The sequence below is a fragment of the Papio anubis genome, chromosome 1, assembly GCF_008728515.1.
Source record: "Papio anubis isolate 15944 chromosome 1, Panubis1.0, whole genome shotgun sequence".
NCBI classification, from domain to species: Eukaryota; Metazoa; Chordata; class Mammalia; order Primates; family Cercopithecidae; genus Papio; species Papio anubis.
Window position 1 is genome coordinate 107,553,173 of NC_044976.1, and position 21,961 is coordinate 107,575,133.

General features: G+C 45.6%; 1 protein-coding gene across 1 annotated transcript in view; it reads left to right on the forward strand.

Annotated features, from left to right (window-relative positions):
• KIAA1324 (KIAA1324 ortholog) overlaps nt 1-21,961 on the forward strand; it is an 84,164-nt gene that overhangs the window by 38,029 nt on the left and 24,174 nt on the right. Inside the window, exons 2-3 of the mRNA XM_031665805.1 lie at nt 13,362-13,482; nt 15,961-16,153. Of these exons, the coding sequence (XP_031521665.1) occupies nt 13,362-13,482; nt 15,961-16,153 (314 nt within the window). The remainder of the gene's footprint in view (nt 1-13,361; nt 13,483-15,960; nt 16,154-21,961) is intronic.

Here is a 21,961-nt window from a genome sequence, read left to right on the forward strand (position 1 = left end):
AGACAGATGTGTGTGCTATATATTCTCTTCTATCAGAAAGAGATTGGAATTTATGAAGGGACATTTTGTTTCTTGGTGACAAAGCCATTTCAATCCTAGGGATATTTACAACCAGTACTGAAAAACCCTCTGCACCTGAGGGACTGGCCGCAGTTACAGATCGTCGTAAATGTCAGCGACCAGGCTTTCTCTCGGAGAGATTAGCTCTGGGGAGTTGCTAGGGGAGAAAAAGTGGAGAGAGGACAGGTGTTGCTCCATATGTATGAGAAGACTGGGATTAGAAAAGAGGGCGCATCGGGCAGGTGGTAAACATGACGGGGAAACTGAGGAGGGTCTAACTGCTGAGGATTATCACAGTTAGGCCAGAAATGTCAGCGGGGCTCCTTTCTCTCAACCCTGCTGCCAGGGAGAGGAGAGAACACCTGGGTGCTCCCTCATAAACCCTCTTCAGGCAGGGTCAGGGCAGTAGCTGACTTTTTTTTTTTTTTTTTTTTTTTTAAACCAGTTTACAAAGAGCTTTCCTAAACATAATCCCCTAATCATCCAGAGAGATCAGTGTTCCTCAGGTTTGTGGGGGAGAGCTGCTGAACTATTTAATCATCTTAGAAGGGTGTTACATCCCTGTTTTATAGATAAGGCAGATTGAACGACTGGCCACGGTCATGCAGCATGGGGTGGCAGGATAAGAGCAGGGTCTAGACCTTTTGGCTGTAATCCCAGCACCTGCACAGCTCCCAAGCTGTTCTAGGGCCACACCCTGGCTCACCATTCAGTCATTCAACAAATACTTATTGAAAACTACTATGTCAGGCACTGTTCTGGGTGTCTGGGCTACGTCCATGGACAAAAACAAAGACCTGTGTTCTGATGACACTTACATTTGATCTAGAACGGGGAACGGGCACAGGGGCAGAAACAGACAATAAACACAGCAAATAGTAAAGGTATAAAGTGTGTGTTTGAAGGTGGTAAGTGCTATGGAAAAAAATTCAAAGTCATTCCAGATTTGAAGGATCAATGGATGGTTGAGATGGGGGAGCCAACTGCTGTTGTGAACAGGGAGGTCGAGGCGGAAGGGATACTATTGGCAACACTTCAGGAGGCTTTTGTGAGGGCTAAAGGGGAAGAAGATGCAGGTACAGTGCCGGGTCCCGAGCCTGGCACATGGGAGCTTAGAGGTGCTCACTAGGGTGCTGTTATTACTGCCGCAGGCCTGTCTCCCTCACTGGACTGGTCAGTGTCTTCCAAGAACCCTCACGCCAAGGCTCTGCCTAAAATAGACAGGCAGCTTAAGTTACACACAGACTGGACAACGTGGTCAAGGTCCTGCCTGTCCCAGAGCATGGTGGTACAAACTACCCCAGGTCCGTGTGGAGGCCACTGTCTGCTTTGTGTGATGTGTCCATAGCCAAGCCAGCGGGGTAGGCCCTGCCAGGGGGACCAGGTGCTGTCTCTGCTGTTTTTGATCAAAATAGAAGCTGGAAAGCCAGAGTAGAATAGAGCAATGCTGAAAGAAAGGGCAGTGTAAGGCCAGGGTTCCCCCAGACTCCTGTAGACTGAGAGCCCCCGCGCCCCGGCTCTATGTTGCTAGGCGACGGTCCAGGGATTGAGGACAGCCAGCAGAGGCTGGCAGGACTGGGGTCTATTTGCTGCTTCGACTGCTGCTGGGTCTGGTGCTTGCGCTGGGGGAGAAGAGGTCTTACTTGTAGGTGGAGGAAGCAACTAATTACGTGGGATGACTAAAGGGAAGCCAAAAGTCACCCTTGACCCTGTGTGTCTGCCTCGGTGCCTGCAGTTTCACCTTCAGCAACTCGTTCAAGTCAAGACTCTGGCATCCTAACATTTTTGATGTGTGAAATTTTTGGTTCAAACAAAATTTTAACTTAGAAGCATGAACAAGAAAAAGGTATTTTAAAATGTTGCTCTGTTAATGGGGGACTCTCTACTTACCCCTTTGAAGGGGCTGGCTTTCTTCTAAACCCTAGACTCTGCAGCATAATTTGAAAATCACTGGGTTAAAGTATTTCAGCCATCCTGTTAAAAGGAAACAGCCTTGGTCTGGTAAAATATTAGGCTACTTTAAAATTACTAATACATGATGGCAGGTGGTAATGTTTTCCTGTGTAGGGAGGAGGAGGGGGATAACAGACTCCTTAGAGGATTTGAAGTCACACAACAGACCCACTGCCCAGAAAAATGCACATATCTGAAATTCTGCATCTGGCCGTATATGGGCAACGGTCCGTGGACCATAGGTTAAGGACCCCTATCTTGTGGGATATTTGTTTATGTGATTTACTTTCAAATGGGATAAATATTTAAGGCTTGGGGCACAGAAGAGTGAGTTTTGAAAAAGGGAGGAAGGAGAAGAAGAGCTAGAGAATCAGGATCTTGGTGGTAGAGCCCAGGAATGTGTGTTTTTAACATGATCTCCAGGCAGTTTTGATCAGACAAACGTAGGCCCCAGAGGTCTAGAGCTGGTGCACCCAGGCTTATTGAGTCCGCAGTCCTAAGGGAGTGGGAGGAGAGAGGGAGAGTGGGAGAAGCCCAGCAGCCTTTCCCAGGTCAGGTGTGACCAGCTGGAGAACAATAGGAAACGTCCTCTCCCCTCAAGACTCCTCTTCACAATGGGACACAGTGAGGTCGCAGTGCCCCTGAGCCTCAACCAGTCCATCCACCCAAAGCTTGAGCAGAGGAACTCTGAAGCAAAAAGTAGGAAAACCAGGAGTTCACAAAACACCCGCAAGGGCTGGACCTGAGAGAAAATCTCATCTGGGGGACTCATATTCCAAATTCTGACATTTCTCCACAGTTTTCCACATTCCTATGCTAAGCGGAATTCATTGGTACTTTCCAGCAAAGGGCTAGTCTCTCCCTAACAGTCAGGGAACTTTTAGAGTTTGTCAGAAGTAACACAGGGCTTCCATTAATTTGAGGTTGATTAATGGAATCTGCTCTGGTCTGGGTCAAGTACTTTTCAGGCGAAGAAGTATGTGTAACTGATCAACAACTACCTATTGACCCTGTTATACTCAGCTCCAGGGCATTTGCCTGGCGACCCAGCCTCATCCTTTTTTTTGAGGCAGTGTCTCACTCCGCCACCCAGGCTGGAGTACAGTGGCATGATCATAGCTCACTGCAACCTCCACGTCCCAGGCTCAATCAATCCTCCCATCTCAGCCTCTCAAGTAGCTGGGACTACAGGCACGTGGCACTACGCCTGGCAAATTTTTATATTTGTTTGTAGAGCAGGGTTTTGCCATATTGCCCAGGCTGGTCTTGAACTCTTGGTCTCAAGCAATCCTCCTGCTTTGACCTCCCAAAGCGTTGGGATTACAGGTGTGAGCCACTGCGCCCAGCGCCTAATTTTGACATTCTCCCTAAAGAATCTGCTTTTTTTTTTTTTTTTTTGAGACGGAGTCTCGCTCTGTGGCCCAGGCTGGAGTGCAGTGGCCGGATCTCAGCTCACTGCAAGCTCCGCCTCCCGGGTTTACGCCATTCTCCTGCCTCAGCCTCCCGAGTAGCTGGGACTACAGGCGCCCGCCATCTCGCCCGGCTAGTTTTTTTGTATTTTTTTAGTAGAGACGGGGTTTCACCGGGTTAGCCAGGATGGTCTCGATCTCCTGACCTCGTGATCCGCCCGTCTCGGCCTCCCAAAGTGCTGGGATTACAGGCTTGAGACACCGCGCCCGGCCAAGAATCTGCTTTTTAGGGACTGTGAGAGAAGAGAAACTTCTCTTCTGAAAGCAGATCTTTTGAGAACAAGGGAAGAAGTGGCCTCCTCCAGACCCCAAGGCATCCAGTCTAAAGTTGGCTCCAGACAAAACCCAGGTTTACTTAAGAACCTGTTTCTTGAGGCAGATCCTGTCCCAGCCAAGACAAACCCAAGTCATGTTGATCTTCTGCTTCCTTGGCTGCTTGTGACTTTAGGCAGCAGTGGATTTAAGACTCAGAATGTGAGATACCTGCTTGGCTCTGTCTTTTCGCTCCGGGAGGTAGGAGTGGTAGGGAAGTTGTTCTCTTTTCCCCAATAGTCTTTGGGTGGTTATTCTTAGCCCTGTTAATGTTTTACTCAAATATGGCCATCTATCAAAATTGTAGAGTTAATATTTGTTCATTTCAATGTATATACATTTTACCTTTTAAAAAAGGACCACGAGGTTGGCACGGTGGTTCACGCCTGAATCTCAGCACTTTGGGAGGCTGAGGCGGGCAGATCGTTTTGAGCTCAGGAGTTCAAGACTAGCCTAGGCAATGTGGTGAAACCCCATCTCTATTAAAACTACAAAAATATTAGCCAGGCATGGTGATGCATGCCTGTAACCCCAGCTATTCAGGAGGCTGAGGCGAGGGTGGCCTGAGTTCGGGAGTTCAAGGCTGCAGTTGCAGTGAGACGAGATCACACCACTGCACTCCAGCCTGGGTGATAGAGTGAGACCCTGTCTCCAAAAAAAAAAAGGACCATGAAAAATGACAATCTTATGCGGGGAGGAGCGAGTGGAGGCAGATGTAGTGGGGTGGAGATAGACAAAGAATGTCAGAAATTGGTGAGTGTTGAAGCTGGGTGATGAGACGGGGGCTCATTGCACTGTTTTGTTTTTTTAAATATATATTTGAAATAATGTATTTCAAATTTGCCATAATAGGTTTTATAAATTTACCATATCAAAAAGTAAAAGTGGGAGAAAAGACTTAGGGATGTCTGTTTTCTCTTAGAAATCTCCCTTCTTGATCAACAGTCTCAAAGAAACTCATACTCTAACCTCGTAATTCTGCTTCTGGGAATTTATCCAAAGGAAATAATTAGAGATTCAAAGAAAGTGTCATTTCAATATTATTTAAAATAAGGAAAAATGGAACACAACTCCAGGTCCAACAATAGGGGAATGGTGAAAGAAACTATGATGCAGCCATTAAGGACATGGGAAAGTGCTTTCTACCTAAAATTAAAAGGAAGAAAGTCAGAATACAAAACTATATACCATATGATCTTCATCTGCATGTGTACATGCATGTATAGAATCAGAATCTGGAAAGAAATACAGCAAAATGTTAAAAGTAGTTATCTCTGTTTGGTGGACTTGTAGGTTGGTTTTTTTTTTTTTTTTTTTTTTTTGACAGTCTCGCTCTGTTGCCCAGGCTGGAGTGCAATGGTGCAATCTCGGCTCACTGCAACCTCTGCCTCCTGGGTTCAAGCGATTTTCCTGTCTGGGATTACAGGCGCCCACCACCACACCAGGCTAATTTTTGTATTTTTTAGTAAAGATGGGGTTTCATCGTGTTGGCCAGGCTGGTCTGGAACTCCTGACCTCAATTACAGGCGTGAGCCACTGTGCCCGGTCCAGATTTTTATTTTCTTTTTTATTCTAGTCTGTATTTTCATCTTTCCTGCACTTAACAGGTATTACTTTGATAATTATTATTAACTAAGATGTGCTATTTTGAAAGAAAAGGGGCCGGGCGTGGTGTCTCACGCCTGTAATCCCAGCACTTTGGGAGGCCGAGGCGGGCGGATCACCTGAGGTTAGGAGTTCGAGACCAGCCTGACCAACATGGAGAAACCCCGTCTCTACTAAAAATACAAAATGAGCCGGGTGTGGTGGCTCATGCCTGTAATCCCAGCTACTTAGGAGGCTGAGGCATGAGAATTGCTTGAACCCGGGAGGCAGAGGTTGCGGTGAGCCGAGATCGCGCCACTGCACTCAGCCTGGGCAATAAGAGCGAAACTCTATCTCAAACAAACAAACAAACAAACAAACAAAACGAAAGAAAGAAAAGGGGAAAAAGATGGAAGGAAGGACAGATTTCCATGTTGGTACCAGTACAAAATAATAAGTTCTTGGAAATGGAAGGAATCTTAGAAGTTGTCTAATCTTAGAAGTCCAACTGTCTCATTTTACAGATGAGGAGACTGAGGGTAGAATGAGTCAAATGACCATCGAGGTCATTTGTTCCTAGTATCAGAGACTGCTTGTTTTAGTTCACCACTAGCCCTCGCGTCCTCCGAGGACCTTCGCAGGCTGGGGAGTGCCCATGTTAATCCCCAGAGGCCCCATTTGAGGGGCTTTCCAGCCAGTCTGGGCCATCCGTTGCAGTCATCGTTGGCCAGCTGGGCTGGAGAAGTGCCCTGGCAGGAAGAAGAAGGCTGGTAGGACAGTAGATCTCACTGCCACCTGGTCACCTTGTGCTTCTCTCTTGGAGTGTTGTGACCAGTCATCCCCGTCTTCTTAGTTCTGCTGTTGCAGGGGTTATTTCGAAGCAACTAGGCTAAACGTCTGTGGGACCTGGCTTGTCCTGGCTTTCAAACCACCATCACTTGGAAGAGAAACAATGTGGTTTAATGGTTAGTCAGATCAGAGTTAGAGATGTGTTGCTGTTTTTGCCACAGTCCTTAGACACCAAGACCCTGCTCTTGAGAAATAGGGGCAAGCAACAGCTTGCAATGGTAACTAAACCTCTTTGGGATGTGTGTTTATGGTCTGTCTCCTCCCCATCCCATCCTTGCTAGCACACTCCCCACCACATACACATAAAAGCTCTAGAAATCCACAGGTTTTAAACACCACTGCTTCACCAGAACTTAGCACATAACAGGCCCTCAGTACGTGCTTATTGAATGTGGGATGAGTGAACATTATTTTCTTAGAATGTAGAAGAACAGACATATTCCAAGTTAACAATATCTTCTGAGATATTGTTCCTGAGCTATAAAAACATTTTATATTTTATAATAAAATAAAAAATAAAATATATGCCAAGACATGTAAACACTTTAATTCTAAAAGAACAGAATGTTTGAAAAAAATTAGCGCTTAATATTTATTTGCACAACTACAATGCAATGTGTTTGAAAGTTGTCAATAGTGAACAAATAAGTGTGAGGGACCCACCACAGCCCGGGTATGTCCAGTGACACTGCCACAATGTGCACTCTGCCTGCTGCCTTCCACTCCTCCCTCTTGGTGTTTCTGAGTTTGGCCAATCATATGGATGATAATTAAAATATTTTTGGAGGGTGTGGTGACTCATGCTTGTAATTCTAGCACTTTGTGAGGCCAAAGTGGAAGGATTGCTTGAGTCCAGGAGTTCAAGACCAGCCTTAGCCACATAGCAAGACTCCATCTCTACAAAAAAATTTTTTTAATTAGCCAGATATAGTGATTCACACCTGTAGTCCCAGCTACTTAGGAGGCTGAGGAGGGAGAATCACTTGAGCCCAGGATGTTGAGGCTGTAGTGAGCTGTGATCACACCACTGCACTCAAGCCTGGGCAACAGAGTAAGACACCATCTCTAAATATATATAGTTTTATATTTTATAAAAATATTTTTTATTTTGGAGATATTTCTCTAATTTAGACTATTAGATCATCAGGCTTCTGCCTTCTGGAGTATTCAATAGAATAACTCAGAGATTGGGCATGTTCTGTAGGACCTGTGGTATCACCTTTTTTTAAAAAAAAAAAAAATTAAAGTTGTGGTAAAATACACATAATAAAATTTACCAGCTTAACCATTTTTAAATCTATGGTTCAGTGGCTTGAAGTACATTCACATTGTTGTCCTACCATCGGCACCACCATCGTCATTATCCACAGAACTGTCTTACAGAATTGAAATGCTGTACTCATCAAACAGTAACTCCCCATCCTGCTCCCCCAGCCCCTGACAGACACCATTCTTTCTGTCTCTATGAATTTGACTACTATATACCTTGTATAAGTAGAATCATACAGTATTTGTCTTTGTGACTGGCTTATTTCACTTGGCATAGTTTTTATGTTTTTATTCTGTGGAGTTTGGTTGGGGGGCTCCAAGGTCAGCCCTAGGTAGAACTGGGAAGTAAGGAGGGGCCTTATCCCCAGCTGCCCCACTTTCCTGCCCCATCCCTCCCTCAGTTCCCACCCACCTGAGGTCCCTGCTTAGTGGCTAAATGTCTTCTTCCCCCTCATCCCATCTTCCACTTATCCGCAAAGAGCATCTGATTGGTCTAGTGTGGGTCATGTGTCCACCCACGGCAGAGGAAGGTGGGCCACCTCACTTGCGATCCCATCAAGACTGTATATAATAAGGAGGCAATAGTTCCTCCCAGAGAGGCGCTGCTGTCAGAAGAGGGGTGGACACTAGGTAGGCACAAACAATAGATGTCTTTGTTGAACCTCCAACAAGGTTCAAAGTGCCTTTCCGCCTTCCCATTGTACACGGCTTTGGACTTGGGTCCCTTCCCCTTGGGCGTTGTTTGCAAAGTTTTTTATGGGCTTGGCTTTCCTTGCAAAGTTTTTAGCAGCTTGAGAGCCACTGCTGAGCCCCAGACACAGTTTGTAAGTGTGATAGGAGCCTACACAGGCTGCTTTCAAACACCAGCAGCCTTGAAAACAGATTCTGGACTCAGATAGCCTGGGTGCAATCCTGGTTTGGCAGTTCCTGGCCGTATGGCTTTGAGCAAGTGACTTTGCCTCTCAATGACTCAATTTTCCCATCTGTAAAACGGTAAAATAATTTGCCCTTGGATTGTTTTGAAGATTGGAAAACCTACTGTGTGATGTGCTTGACCTACATCATCTTAATCATGCTCACAGGGGGCCCTATTGCACATGGGGAAGAGGCACTCCCTCTCTGGGCAGGTGCAACCTTCAATAGGGCGTACCACCTAACATGCAAGGTCTGAGCTAGAATCCACCCTCCACTCATGCCCTGAGCTAGGTAACCTATGAAGAGCCTGCATAACGATACAGCAGCCCAAACCCCTGTATGATGCAGAGGTTTGTATATCCCCATTTTTCAGTGAGTCAGCTATGGCTTAGAGAGGTCGAGCGCCACGTGGGAAGGGGTTGTGGGATTCATTTGCCTGTTTACTTAGGGCACATGAAAGAGGCTAACCCAGTGCCTAGGACTCTCCTTCCACCTGAATTGTGGACCACATCTCTGTCATCAGCTAACCAGCTTAAACCTTACTCGTCTTCCACAGTGGATGGTAACAAGGTACAGCTCTAGCATCTAACCCATAGATTACCTCCAATCTCTAGTCTTTTTTTTTTTTTTTTTGAGACTCCAGCTCTGTCGCCCAGGCTGGAGTGCAGTGGCGCGATCTCGGCTCACTGCAAGCTCCACCTCCCGGGTTTACGCCATTCTCCCGCCTCAGCCTCCGAGTAGCTGGGACTACAGGCGCCCGCCACCACGCCCGGCTAGTTTTTTGTATTTTTAGTAGAGACGGGGTTTCACCATGTTAGCCAGGATGGTCTCGATCTCCTGACCTCGTGATCCACCCGCCTCGGCCTCCCAAAGTGCTGGGATTACAGGCTTGAGCCACCGCGCCCGGCCAATCTCTAGTCTTTAAACGGTTCCTTTTTTCATTTGAGGCAGGGTCTCACTCTGTCATTTGGGCTTTAGTGGCATGATCATGGCTCACTGCAGCCTCAACCTCCCAGGCTCAGGCCATCCTCCCACCTTGGCCTCCTGAGTAGCTGGGACTACAGGCGTGTGCCACCATGCCCGATGAATTTTTGTATTTTTAGTAGAGATGGGGTTTCACCATGTTGGCCAGGCTGGTCTCAAACTCCTGACCTCAAGTAATTTGCCTGCCTCAACCTCCCAAAGTGCCGGGATTACAGGTGTGAGCCACTGCACCTGGCCTCTAAACTGTTACTTTGATAATCATTTTTAAAAGTAAGAGATACTATTTTGAAAGCGAGTGGTGGGAAGGTAGAAGGAAGGACAGATTTCCATCCAGGTACCATCTTGATTTGATAGTTTTCTTATTTTTTAGTCATTTCAGCAGTCCATTTAATACCTAGACAGTAAGGACTAAAAGTATTGTGAGTCTGAGTGAATTCTTCTAGAGCTGAGAGATCAGTGTTACCGACAGATCAGTCAATACAGGCAAAGCATATTCCAGTTTCAGGGTTTTTTTTCCTCTTCCTTCACTTGTGCCCAGGACTATTACATGGCTGGGTGGTGCTAGGGAAGGATGCACTAACTAAAGGTCCCCACCCCCTCATTTCTAAACCCTTCCTTTATTTTCCTGATGAACAGACAGCACCCACTGCCTGCTGTGTCCCATTTAGCAGTGTAATTTGGGTGTGCGTCATAGAATTGTGCACAGGGAGGAGGAAGGAGTTACGTGCTGGATGTATATACTGAATGTGTTTATGTGCTCCTTTGTAGACCTGCACTTTATGCAAACTATATACTTTCAGACAGATCACTGAGTAAACTGAGGTACTGTCAGGGAATTGATGTGTTCGCAGAACACTGAATGTAATTGAGGAGTCCTGCCAGTTCTATCCCTGATTTAACTCTCTCTAAGCTCATGTCTTTTTTTTTTTTTTTAGACAGAGTCTCACTCTTTTTGCCCAGGCTGGAGTGAAGTGGCGTGATCTTGGCTCACTGCAACCTCTGCCTCCACTCCTGGGTTCAAGTGATTCTCTTTCCTCAGCCTCCTGAGTAGCTGGGGTTACAGGCATGTGCCACTACACCTGACTAACTTTTGTATTTTTAGTAGAGACAGAGTTTCACCATGTTGGCCAGGCTGGTATCAAACTCCTGACCTCAGGTGATCCACCCACCTCGGCCTCCCAAAGTGCTGGGATTACAGGTGTGAGCCACTGTGCCCAGCCCTAAGCTTATGTCTTGAATGGTGTGACCTCAAAGTGTAGTTCAGATTTGAAACAGGTGTATTAGAGCCAACCACCTTGAATGATGTAAATATCCCCAAGTGGCATGAAGTAAATGAGCACATATGGAAAGGGAAATTTTCTTAGGCTTGAAACCACCATTTCCTCAGCAAACCTCCCACCTGAGTGGGACCCAGGGGACATCAAATGAAAGACGATGAAAAGTAACAGATTTGGCCCATGTGCCTCCAAGAGGCCAAATGCAGTCAGAATGAACTGAGATGATCTTCGAACAGATTAGATATTTTAACACCAATTCTCATGCCTCAGAAGCGAGCCTGGCTGCTGGCAGACAACCAACACTGTCATGTTTAATTTTTAGATTTGGCTGTTAAATTTGGCCCTGTGTGAGTCTGTGTTTGATCAGAGTCTATAAGGGTGGAGGATTCCTGCTGGGAAGGCCTGGTTTCTAGCTCAGTGACTTATAGGCTGTGTGACCTTGGACAAGCTATCTCGCCACTGAGAGTCTAATTTCTCGTCTGTACAATGAAGGAAACAACTCCTGGTCTACTTGCCTTATAGGGAGTCGTGCAGATCAAACGAGATGGTATTTGGGAACTGTGAACACACTACACAAAAGACCAGCATGAATATGTTCACGAGCACCGCACAGTCCTTTCTGCCTTGCTCACTCAATTCTCCATTTAATTTATACACAGTGGACTTTACCCCTCATTCTTGCAGCAAAACCCTTTTGAGAGTATCATTTTAAGAAGTGGATTGACATCACATATGCATAGTTGCCCTATTTATCCTCAGAGTCCTCTGAGATGAGGAAAAGACAAGAATTTTAGGAAAAATAGACCCAGAGAGACGGTAGCCCAAGGGCACAAAGAATTCCCATCCTGATATTCTTTCTTTCCTAGATGACATTGACATCTACATCCAAAGCCAAAGATTCTGGTCAAAAGTTAATCTCTTGGCTGGGCATGGTGGTGCACATAGTGGTTCCTGTAGTCTCAGCTACTTGGGAAGCTGAGGTGGAAGGATCACTTGAGCCCAGGAAGTCAAGGTTACAGTGAGCCATGATCATGCCACTGCACTACAGCCTGAGTGACAGAGCAAGAGACTGTCTCAAAAAAAAAAAAAGAAAGAAAGAAAAGAAACTACATCTTTACTATATTGCAACAAGTCTGAAACACCACTGCTTCTAAGACACGATTTTTTTAATGTGTCACAAAGAAAGAAAAAGCTCTATCCCTTGAAACATAACACAATGCTTCCTTACTGTGTCAATTTTAAGAAACGTCTTGATTTCATAGACGTTAGATGTGGAAAAAATACGCATCTTGGAATAGATGACATGCAGTGTGTTTACCTCTCCCCAAAAATAAAGCTTTTTCCTTTTGGTCCTGACGCATTATTAGATTAGCAAACTTCAAAACTGTTGTATTTTTTGTCTTAGCTCCTTGACGTTGTACATGTTATGCAATCATGCTTTCACGTGGGTTAAGGGGGAAGTTGATTCTATTTTTCTTATGGATACAGTAATACAAAGTACCTCTGGGCTTGAATATAGTTTTAGGTAAGTGCAGATTGTAAAATACTTGTTAGAGCCAAAATCATCACTAATTCCATGGTCTGTTGTTTATTACCAGATTTAAAGGAGGAAGAAATGCTTAAGGGCATTTGGCACATCAATTGTGTTTTCTTTGTTCTGAGTAGAACTGTTTGTTGTTGTTGTTTTACTTAATGCTTGATTTGATTGTTTTGTTTTTATCCCATTTATTTTTAGCTCAGGTAAAACAATTAAACTCTGAGTTTCCCATTGCACAGACGAATCAGGGATGAACAGGCTCAAGTGAGAGCACATCACCTGCCTCGGCCAAATATAATATTTTCATAAAATGCAATTGGGAATTCGTAGTCTTTCTGAGTGGAAAGGAGCATAAGAAACACAGGGAAATAGGGCCAGGTGCAGTGGCTCATGCCTGTAATTCCAGCACTTTGGGAGGCCAAGGTAGGAGGATCACAAGGTCAGGAGTTTGAGACCAGCATGGCTAACATGGTGAAGCCCCGTCTCTACTAAAAATACAAAAATTAGCCTGGCGTGGTGGCGGGCACCTGTAGTGTCAGCTACTTGGGAGGCTGAGGCAGAAGAATTGCTTGAACTGGGAAGGCAGAGGTTGCGGTGAGCCAAGATGGTGCCACTGCCCTCCAGCCTGGGCAACAGAGCGAGACTCCGTCTCAAAAAAAGAAAAAAAAAAAAAAAAAGGAAAAAAAAAAAGAAACACAGGGAAATAGAAATACATACCACTTCTGTAATGAGGCTTTGTAAATTTTTTGTGGACTAAGGCTTCCATTTAGAACATCCTTCCATTTAGAATGTCCTCGTTCATAAATGCTACACTTTAGAATAAGAAAAACTCCACCTATTTCTAGCTTGTTCCTTAGTTACCTTCCCACATTCCTCTGCTCCATAAGGATATTACTTAAACATAACAACAAAGACAGTCACACACAAAAATGATTTCTAGGGACTAGACCGTGGCTGGGTGGAAAGGAATGATCCAAATCATTGTAGTTCTTCTACTCGGCTCATAATCATCAGCTCCCTGCCGGGGGTCCCAGAGCCCATTTCTGAGAGGATGAGCATCAGTAGCCATGTGCTGGGCAGGAAGTGGGTGGGAAACTCTTAATGTTTGATCACTGCTAATGCACATTTTGCCCACTGTTCTCTCCCCTGCAGTCTGAGTACCACTATGAGTACACCGCGTGTGACAGCACGGGTTCCAGGTGGAGGGTCGCCGTGCCGCATACCCCGGGCCTGTGCACCAGCCTGCCCGACCCCGTCAAGGGCACCGAGTGCTGTAAGCAGCTGTCCTGCTCAGGGCCTCCCTGTCACTCAGCTTTGGTCTCTCCCCCAAGTCTCCTGCCATCCAATCTGGGCCCTTCCTGGCAGAGCAGCTGCATTAAGGAATCAGATCTTTTCCTCAATTAGTCCCCACATCCCAGACCCTTATGAGATTTGGTGCAGAAGTATTTCATGAATGCAAACTGGATATCTGAATTTGCTTTCATTTTTTAAAGGAATTTAAATCCCATCAGTGGATACAGCATAAGCAACGCCAGCTGTGTGCACTCAGATATTCTTTTCTGTTTGCATACATTTTCATTTTGCCTGTGTATGTCTCTCCAATCTATACTCGCTCATCAGCCACAATCAGTCATTAGGAAAGATTGAGATTGCTTTCATTCTTAAAAAGGAAGTCAGAGAGGCTAAATTTCTGCAGAGACATCCTTTAAAATGCTCCAGGCATCACTTCAGGGGACAAGGATCTTCCTGACTGTGGATCTGATTGTGCAATAGGAAAAGCAGTGGCTTGCCGCAGCCCCAGCGCCTGCCTCTGTAATTCTGCAGTCACAACTTTTCTACAATTGGCAGCTTTTTCCCCTGCATTAGTATTTTAGGAATGCAAAGGGAATAACAAGAAAAACCAGGCACTAGATTTAAGGAATTATTTGAAGAGTTGGAAAGGAGTTTGAAGATACTTAAATTCTCAAATCAGCTTAGTACAGTGCCTGGTTGAGTAAGTGAGCAAATAAATACTTGTTAAATTAATGACTGGATATTGCTGAGACCTGAGCAGAACTGAGGTGTGACTAGTGGAAACAAATGAGCCATCTTCACTGAACTCTGCTGAACTCTGCCGACTTCAGTGAATCCCACTAGGTGTAAGCACCATGATGTGCACATGCAGTGTGAACTGCAAAGACAAATAAGGCCCAGTCTCTGCTTTCAGAAGCTTAGGTGGTGGAAAGTGCAGACATTCATTCATTCACTCATTGTTTCAGAAACATTCATGAAGCTCCCAGTCTGTGCCAGTCACTGAGCCAGCCATCCCCGGAGTAGCGCAGAGCCTAGTGTAGTTTCTCATATATGATATGAGAAAGAATGAGAGTTACAAATATTTAGGGATCAGGCGTAGCTGGGAGGGCCACATGAGCAAAAGCTTAGATGTGGATGAAGAGTGACACATTTGAGGAAGAGCTTGTGGTCCAGGGTAGAGGCAACACAGAGAAGGTGATGGATGGGGTTGAGGTGGAGAAGGATTTGTAGTGGGAGGTCAAGCTGGGAAGTTAGACTGGAGGGAAACCGTGGAAAACTGAGTGCCAGGCCAAGAGCATACTTCTAGAACCAAAAGGGGGTGCCTGTTTATTTTTTTAAATAAGGAGAGTAATAGTACATATGTGTTTTACGTTTTATATTTTAAAGACAAGGTCTCACTCTGTTTCCTAGGCTGAAGTACAGTGATGCAGTCGTAGCTCTGTGTAGCCTTGACCTCCTGAGCTCAAGCAATTTTCCCACCTCAGCCGTTTGAGTAGCTAGGATTACAGGCACACGCCACCACTCCCAGCTACTTTAAACATTTTTTTTTTTTTTTTTTGTAGTGACAGAGTCTCACTGTGTTGCCCAGGTTGGCCTCAAACTCCTGGGCTCAAGTGATCCTCCTGCCTTGATCTCTCAAAATGTTGGGTTTACAGGCGTGAGCCATTGTGCCTGATCATATCAGTGTTTTAGAAAGGTATCTCTGACCACAGAATGAGCAAAAATAAGAATAGGGAACTATTTAGGAGGATATTGCAATGATTGAGTTAACAGGTCATGGGAATCCCACCTAGCATGGTGACAGTACAACCAGAAAGGCAGAGGCCAGAGGCTCAAGGGAGAAATTCAAGGCTGAAGAGCCATATGTCGTTCAGAGGGGTCAGCACAAGAGACCTTGGCATCCTCTTCACCAGAGAGCTCTCAGAATGGTCAGGGCACCTCTCCAAAGGAAATGAGTGCCAGGGACAAGCCCAAAGTCCCACAGCAAGGCAGAGTATCCATGGCCCTAGATCTATTTTTTTTTTATAACAGCTTTATTGGTATATAATTTATATGCCATGAAATTCATTCCTTTAAGGATAAAATTCAGTGGTTTTTGGAATATTCACAGCAACCATCATCACTCTTATTTCACATTTTAATCATCCTACAAAGAAACCTCATATTATTAGCAATCTCTCCCCAGGCGCCTCCCGCAGCCCCTGGCAACCACAAATCTACTTTCTGTCTCCATGGCTTCTCCTCTTTTGGCCATTCCATACAAATAGAATCACACATAGCAAGGAATATCACCGCTGAAAAAAAAATTTTTTTTAAGAAAAATAAAATAAAATCACACAGTAAATGCCACGGCCCTAAACCTTAGTGGGCCAAACTCCTAGATCCCAACCCAGCACTCCTCCCTTCAATTGCTCGAAGCGTGACCTCACTGCCCCGCCTTGTCTCTGCCATTTTCCAGCCTTCTCTTGCAACGCCGGGGAGTTTCTGGATATGAAGAACCAGTCGTGTAAGCCATGCGCTGAGGGCCGCTACTCCCTCGGCACAGGCATTCGGTTTGATGAGTGGGATGAGCTGCCCCATGGCTTTGCCAGCCTCTCAGCCAACATGGAGCTGGATGACAGTGCCGCTGAGTCCACCGGGAACTGCACTTCGTGAGTTTGCACACACACACACCCCATCCCCAGCCCACTGGGGAAGGGGCTGCAGGGCACACTGGGCAGCCTCCTCCATGGCCCCTCAGGCTAGGCAGGGAGGATGGAGGGAAGAGGAAGCCAGGCTGCCAGGGTGAGGCCTGTAGCCATGCCCACAGGACCGGTGGATGTGACTCTGCCTGGCCCACTATTACTGGCCTAAACTTACCAGTGATGGACAGGCATTTGTGGGAGGTAAAAAACATGGGAAAATAAGACAGTGGACAAGGGGACAAGGGTTAAATGGCCCAGTCTATTTAAAACAAAACCCAATTGGAGCTGGGCACAGTGACCCGCCCCTGTAATCCCAGTACTTTGACAGGCTGATGTGGGAGGATTGCCTGAGACCAAGAGTTTGAGACCAGCCTGGGAAACATAGCGAGACCCCGTCTCTACAAAAAGTTAAAAAATTTGCCAGGTGTGGTGGTGCATGTCTATAGTCCCAGCTACTCAAGAGGCTGAGGCAAGAAGATGACTTGAGCCCAGGAATTCAAGGTTAGAGTGAGCTATGATCACACCACCATACCCCTGGATAACAGAGCAAGACCCTGTCTCAATTAAAAACAAAAACCGGCTGGGTGCGGTGGCTCATGCCTGTAATCCCAGCACTCTGGGAGGCCAAGGCGGGTGGATTACCTGAGGTCAGGAGTTCAAGACCAGCCTGGCCATGGTGAAACCCCATCTCTACTAAAAATACAAAAAATTAGCCAGGCATGGTGGCAGGCACCTGTAATCCCAGCGACTCGTGAGGCTGAGGCAGGAGAATCGCTTGAACTGGGAGGCAGAGGTTACAGTGAGCGGAGATCGTACCATTGCATTCCAGCCTGGGTAACAAGAGCGAAACTCTGTCTTAAAAAAAAAAAAAAAAAAAGGCCGGGCGCAGTGGCTCAAGCCTGTAATCCCAGCACTTTGGGAGGCCGAGACGGGCGGATCACGAGGTCAGGAGATCGAGACCAGCCTGGCTAACACGTGAAACCCCGTCTCTACTAAAAAACACAAAAAACTAGCCGGGCGAGGTGGCGGGCGCCTGTAGTCCCAGCTACGCGGGAGGCTGAGGCAAGAGAATGGCGTAAACCCAGGAGGCGGAGCTTGCAGTGAGCTGAGATCCAGCCACTGCACTCCAGCCTGGGTGACAGAGCAAGACTCCGTCTCAAAAAAACAAAAACAAAAACAAAAACAAAAAAACAAAAAAAAGAAAAAGAAAGAAAGGAAAAGAAAAACGAAAACCAAAAAAACACAACTGGAGTCCACCACGGAATTTTGGATCAGCCAATATACTTTCTCAGCTTAACTGGAACACAATATGCAAAGCTTGGGTATTTTCCCGGCTTGGGTGCTAACTTTTTTTTTTTTTGAGACAGAATCTCACTCTGTCACCCAGGCTAGAGTGCCGTGGTACCATCTCAGCTCACTGCAACCCCCAGCTCCCAGGTTCAAGCGATTCTCCTGCCTCAGCCTCCTGAGTAGCTGGGATTACAGGTGTGTGCCATAATGCCCAGCTAATTTTTTTGTATTTTTTAAGTAGAGATGGGGTTTCACCATGTTGGCCAGGCTGGTCTCAAACTCCTGACCTCAGGTGATCCACCCGCCTCAGCCTCCCAAAGTGCTGGTATTCCAGGCATGAGCCATTTTGGGTGCTAACTTCTAAAACTGATTCTGTCTAGCCTTTGCTCAGTGCTGGCTGAAATCTTCCAAACGCTGTGAGACCCCAGTAACTAGAAAATTTTCTTGGAAAGCTCAGTCCAGGGTGCTTGGAGAACTGGATATCTATTTCAGATACGTATTTTGTAGGCCAGGCACTATTCTGGATGCTTTACGTATATTGTTTTCTCTAATTCTCACAAGAACCCTGTGAAATAGGCATTACTATTTCTATTACAGAGACGAGGAACTGGAAGCTCAGCAAGGTTATGACCTGCCCTTTGTTATCTGGCTTACAGCTGGCGAGACTGAAATTCAAACCCAAGCTTCCACTGCTCCATAATGCCACATTCAAATAACATTTATTACGGGCAAGGCAATATTGGGTCTTAGGGAGCGAAAATAGGGGCGATATGGGGATGTGAAAGGCAGTCGTATTGTTCCTTATTAAATATTGACAGTGAATACAGGAGGAAAGTAAATGAAAGTTTCATTTATACCCAAACAATCAAATGGATAAAAAGAACTCAAGAATTGTATTACACTCGGATTTCTAAAAACTGGGAGCAATGTCTCCCATTCCTATACTTAAATCTTGTCTAAGCCAAGCAGTGGCTATGTAATCTGTAGTCCAATTTTAATGTTATGTTATTTTAGAGTTCAATTTGAAGTGTCAAATTCATTAGCATGACGACACTGGAGGCAGAGATAAAGCTAGAGAGCTTTAAAGCTGGAAGGAGCAGGAACGTGTGGGTTAAGACAACCAACCCCCATTTGAGTCCTAATGGAGACTGTCATTAGGCCCTGGACAAGGTGCAGACCTGGCTCAGTCAGTTCCTAGCCATGTAAAGGAAGGATGTATTCTCGCTCTGGGGACTGCACCGAGAGTCCAGAAATCATTATCTCTCAGCAAGCCAGGATGTGGGCGGGTGAATAACAACTTGTGTTTCCACAGCACGGACTATTTCAGGGCCTGCATCTTAAGGCATCCCACGACATCCCTGGGAGGGAGGAAGAGGATATTTCTCCCTCAATGGAGAGGAAATGACCATCTGGAGAGGTTTTTGTGGTTTTCCCATCATCCCTCAGAAAGGCAATAATTGAGCTGATACCTAGAGCGCAAGTATTTGGCTTTCCTATTCAGCTGTGCAACTACCCAAATCCTGCCTGCTCTGCCTCAGGAGACTCCAAGCTGGTCTCCTGCTTCCATTCCCAGCCTCCTCCAGGCCTGTCCACTCAGCAAGAGCCAGATTCATCTTTCTTTTTTTCTTTTCTTTTGTTTCTTTCTTTTTTTTTTTTTTTTTTTTTAGAAACAAAGTCTCACTCTGTCACCCAGGCTGGAGTGCAATGGCGCAATCACAGCTCACTGCAGCCTCAACCTCCCCGGGCTGAAACCTTCCTCCCACCTCAACCTCCCACGCAGCTGGGACTGCAGGCACACGCCACCACACCTGGCTAACTTCTTGTTTTTTCTAGAGACAGGGTCTCAGTACGTTGCCTAGGTTGGACTCAAACTCCTGGGCTCAAATGATCCTTCCACCTCGGCCTCCCAAAGTACTGGGATTACAGGTGTGAGCCACTACACCCAGCCTCATCTCCTTAAATCCGGTCACAATAATTTCCTGCTAAAAACCCTAGATTCAATGGCTACCAGTTGCTTTTGGGACAATGTCCACTACCTTCCCACAGCCTGCAGGGCCCTGCTGCCCTGCCCTCTGCCCGTTTCCCCAGTCTCTCCCAAGTACCTTCTGTCTTCACTTGCTGTGTTCCAGCCACACTGACCATCGCACTCCTTACCCTCAGGGCATTTGAACATGTGACTCTCTGTCCCCTCTTCTATGACTCCTACTTAACCCTCACGTCTCTACCTAAAAATCATTTCCTCAAAGAAACCATCCCTGACCCCATAGACTCCTGTTACATGCTCTTGTATCATCCTGAATTTCTCCAATGGCACTTATCACCGTCATTCCTATGTGATTGTGTGATTAGTTAAGCTGCTGTCTCCTCAACTAGAAAGCGAATGCAAGCCCCAAGCGGGAAAGGATCATACTTGTCTTGTTCATCACTGTGTCTCCAGCATCTAACATAGTGTCTGGCCCAAAATAGACAAAATAAATAATTGGGGACAAAACAGACCAGCTGAATGGAGTCTCCATGGCAGGATCCTGAGCCTTCAGGGATCCTCCATGGGTTGTAGGTTGATGTCCCAGGGCTAAGGTACTGGCAACAGTCTGAGATCAGAGACTAGCATAAGCTAAGGGAACAGGAGTGATGTGGGAGTAATAGAAAGAACGTCATATATTAGTGGAAAAAATTGAGCAGACGCTCAAGGACTGTGACAGTGAAACAAGAATGAGAGAGAAATGTAAACATTAAAAATGAAAAACATTATATGCAGATCACAACTGGATGACCTAGGGTAAGTTTCCTAAGCACTTCTGGGCTTCAGTTTCTTCATTCTACAAATGATGATAAAAATACTACTCTAATAGGTTGAGGTAAGGATCGATGAGATGATACTTGTAAAGAATTTAGAGCGATGCCTGACACTAGAAATCAATCAAAACATGTTGTTATTATTGAATATGAAATGTCTTCACCAGGGGCAACTCTGACAAAAATCAGAATTGAGATGCACTTTGCAAGTGTAACCCACTTATGGCATCTTTTTAATTATTCATCAAACCTCAAGAGTTATTTATAGCTGACGTCGTTGAGCACATGAGCATTAAAGGTTATCTCTTTCCACAAGGAGAAATCAATGCTATTAAGTTAGCTGGAATATTTTGGATAAGCTCATGTTATATGTTTTCGTTTTGAGAATAACACTGACTGTCAAAGAGCTGAAAATAACCATGTTGTTCTGGCAAATACAGGGGGGAAATCTGTGGACTAATCTGAGGTTCCTTTAACTGGCTATTATTATTATTATTATTATTATTATTATTATTATTATTTTGAGATGGAGTCTCGCTTTATCACCCAGGCTGGAGTGCAATGGCACGATCTCGGCTCACTGCAGCCTCCGCCTTCCGGGTTCAAGCAATTCTCCTGCCTCAGCCTCCTGAGTAGCTGGGATTACAGGCATTCGCCACCACACCCAGCTAATTTTTGCATTTTTAGTAGAGATGGGGTTTCACCATATTGGTCAGGCTGGTTTCCATGGTCTCGAACCCCTGACCTCAGGTGATCCCTGCCTCAGCCTCCCAAAGTGTTGGGATTACAGGCGTGAGCCACCATGCCCACCCAACTGACCATTACCAAGCAACTGGAAACCTGGGCTGGTCTCAGGCAAAACAGTGCAATAGTGTGATGGTGTTTGATTACCTGTTTCCACGTTCAACTCTTTAACCCCGCACGTCCCCACTATGTGTCAGGCCCAGGCTGGTACTGGGAATACTTTAGTGAGCAAGGTAAATTTGGTCTCTTCCCTCACATAATATTGGCAACAATTTTAAGGTCTGACAGTTTCAAATTTGGAGAGGATGTGGAGCATCAGGAACAGTGCAGCAGTCGCTGGTAAATGGGAGGCTCACATACAGTTCTCCTCCCAGGCATTCTACTCAGACATGTGCCTAAGGAGACAGGAACACAGCAGAATGTGCACACGAAACTGCAAACAATCCAAATGTCCATCAGTGAGTGATGCACAAATAAATATGGTAGAGTCATGCAAAGGAATGTTATGCAGTAGTAAAGACGAAGCCAGAAGAGCTGGATGTGTGAATATGGATGAATCTCACAGTTAGTATATTGAAGTCCCTCCCTTCCCAAAGCGAGTTGCAGAGCCTGTAAATATAATACCATTTATGTGAAGCTTTAAAACATGCCAAGCACTACCGTACAGTATATTGTTTAGAGATACATACCTGTAGAAAACCGCATGCACATGTTAAACACCAGATTCAGGAAAGCGGTCACTTGGCAGTGGGGAAGGCAGTGTGTCCCAGGAAAAGGCTCAGATGAGGTTAGCGGAGGGTACACAGAAGCTTCTGCTGTGTTGAATTTCTTAAGCAGGGTGGTGGGTCGGTGAATGTTCATTATACCATTGTATAGGTCTCAAATATTTCATAATATACTAAAAATAAATAAAATATCATGGGATTATGGCTATGAGAAGGGGAG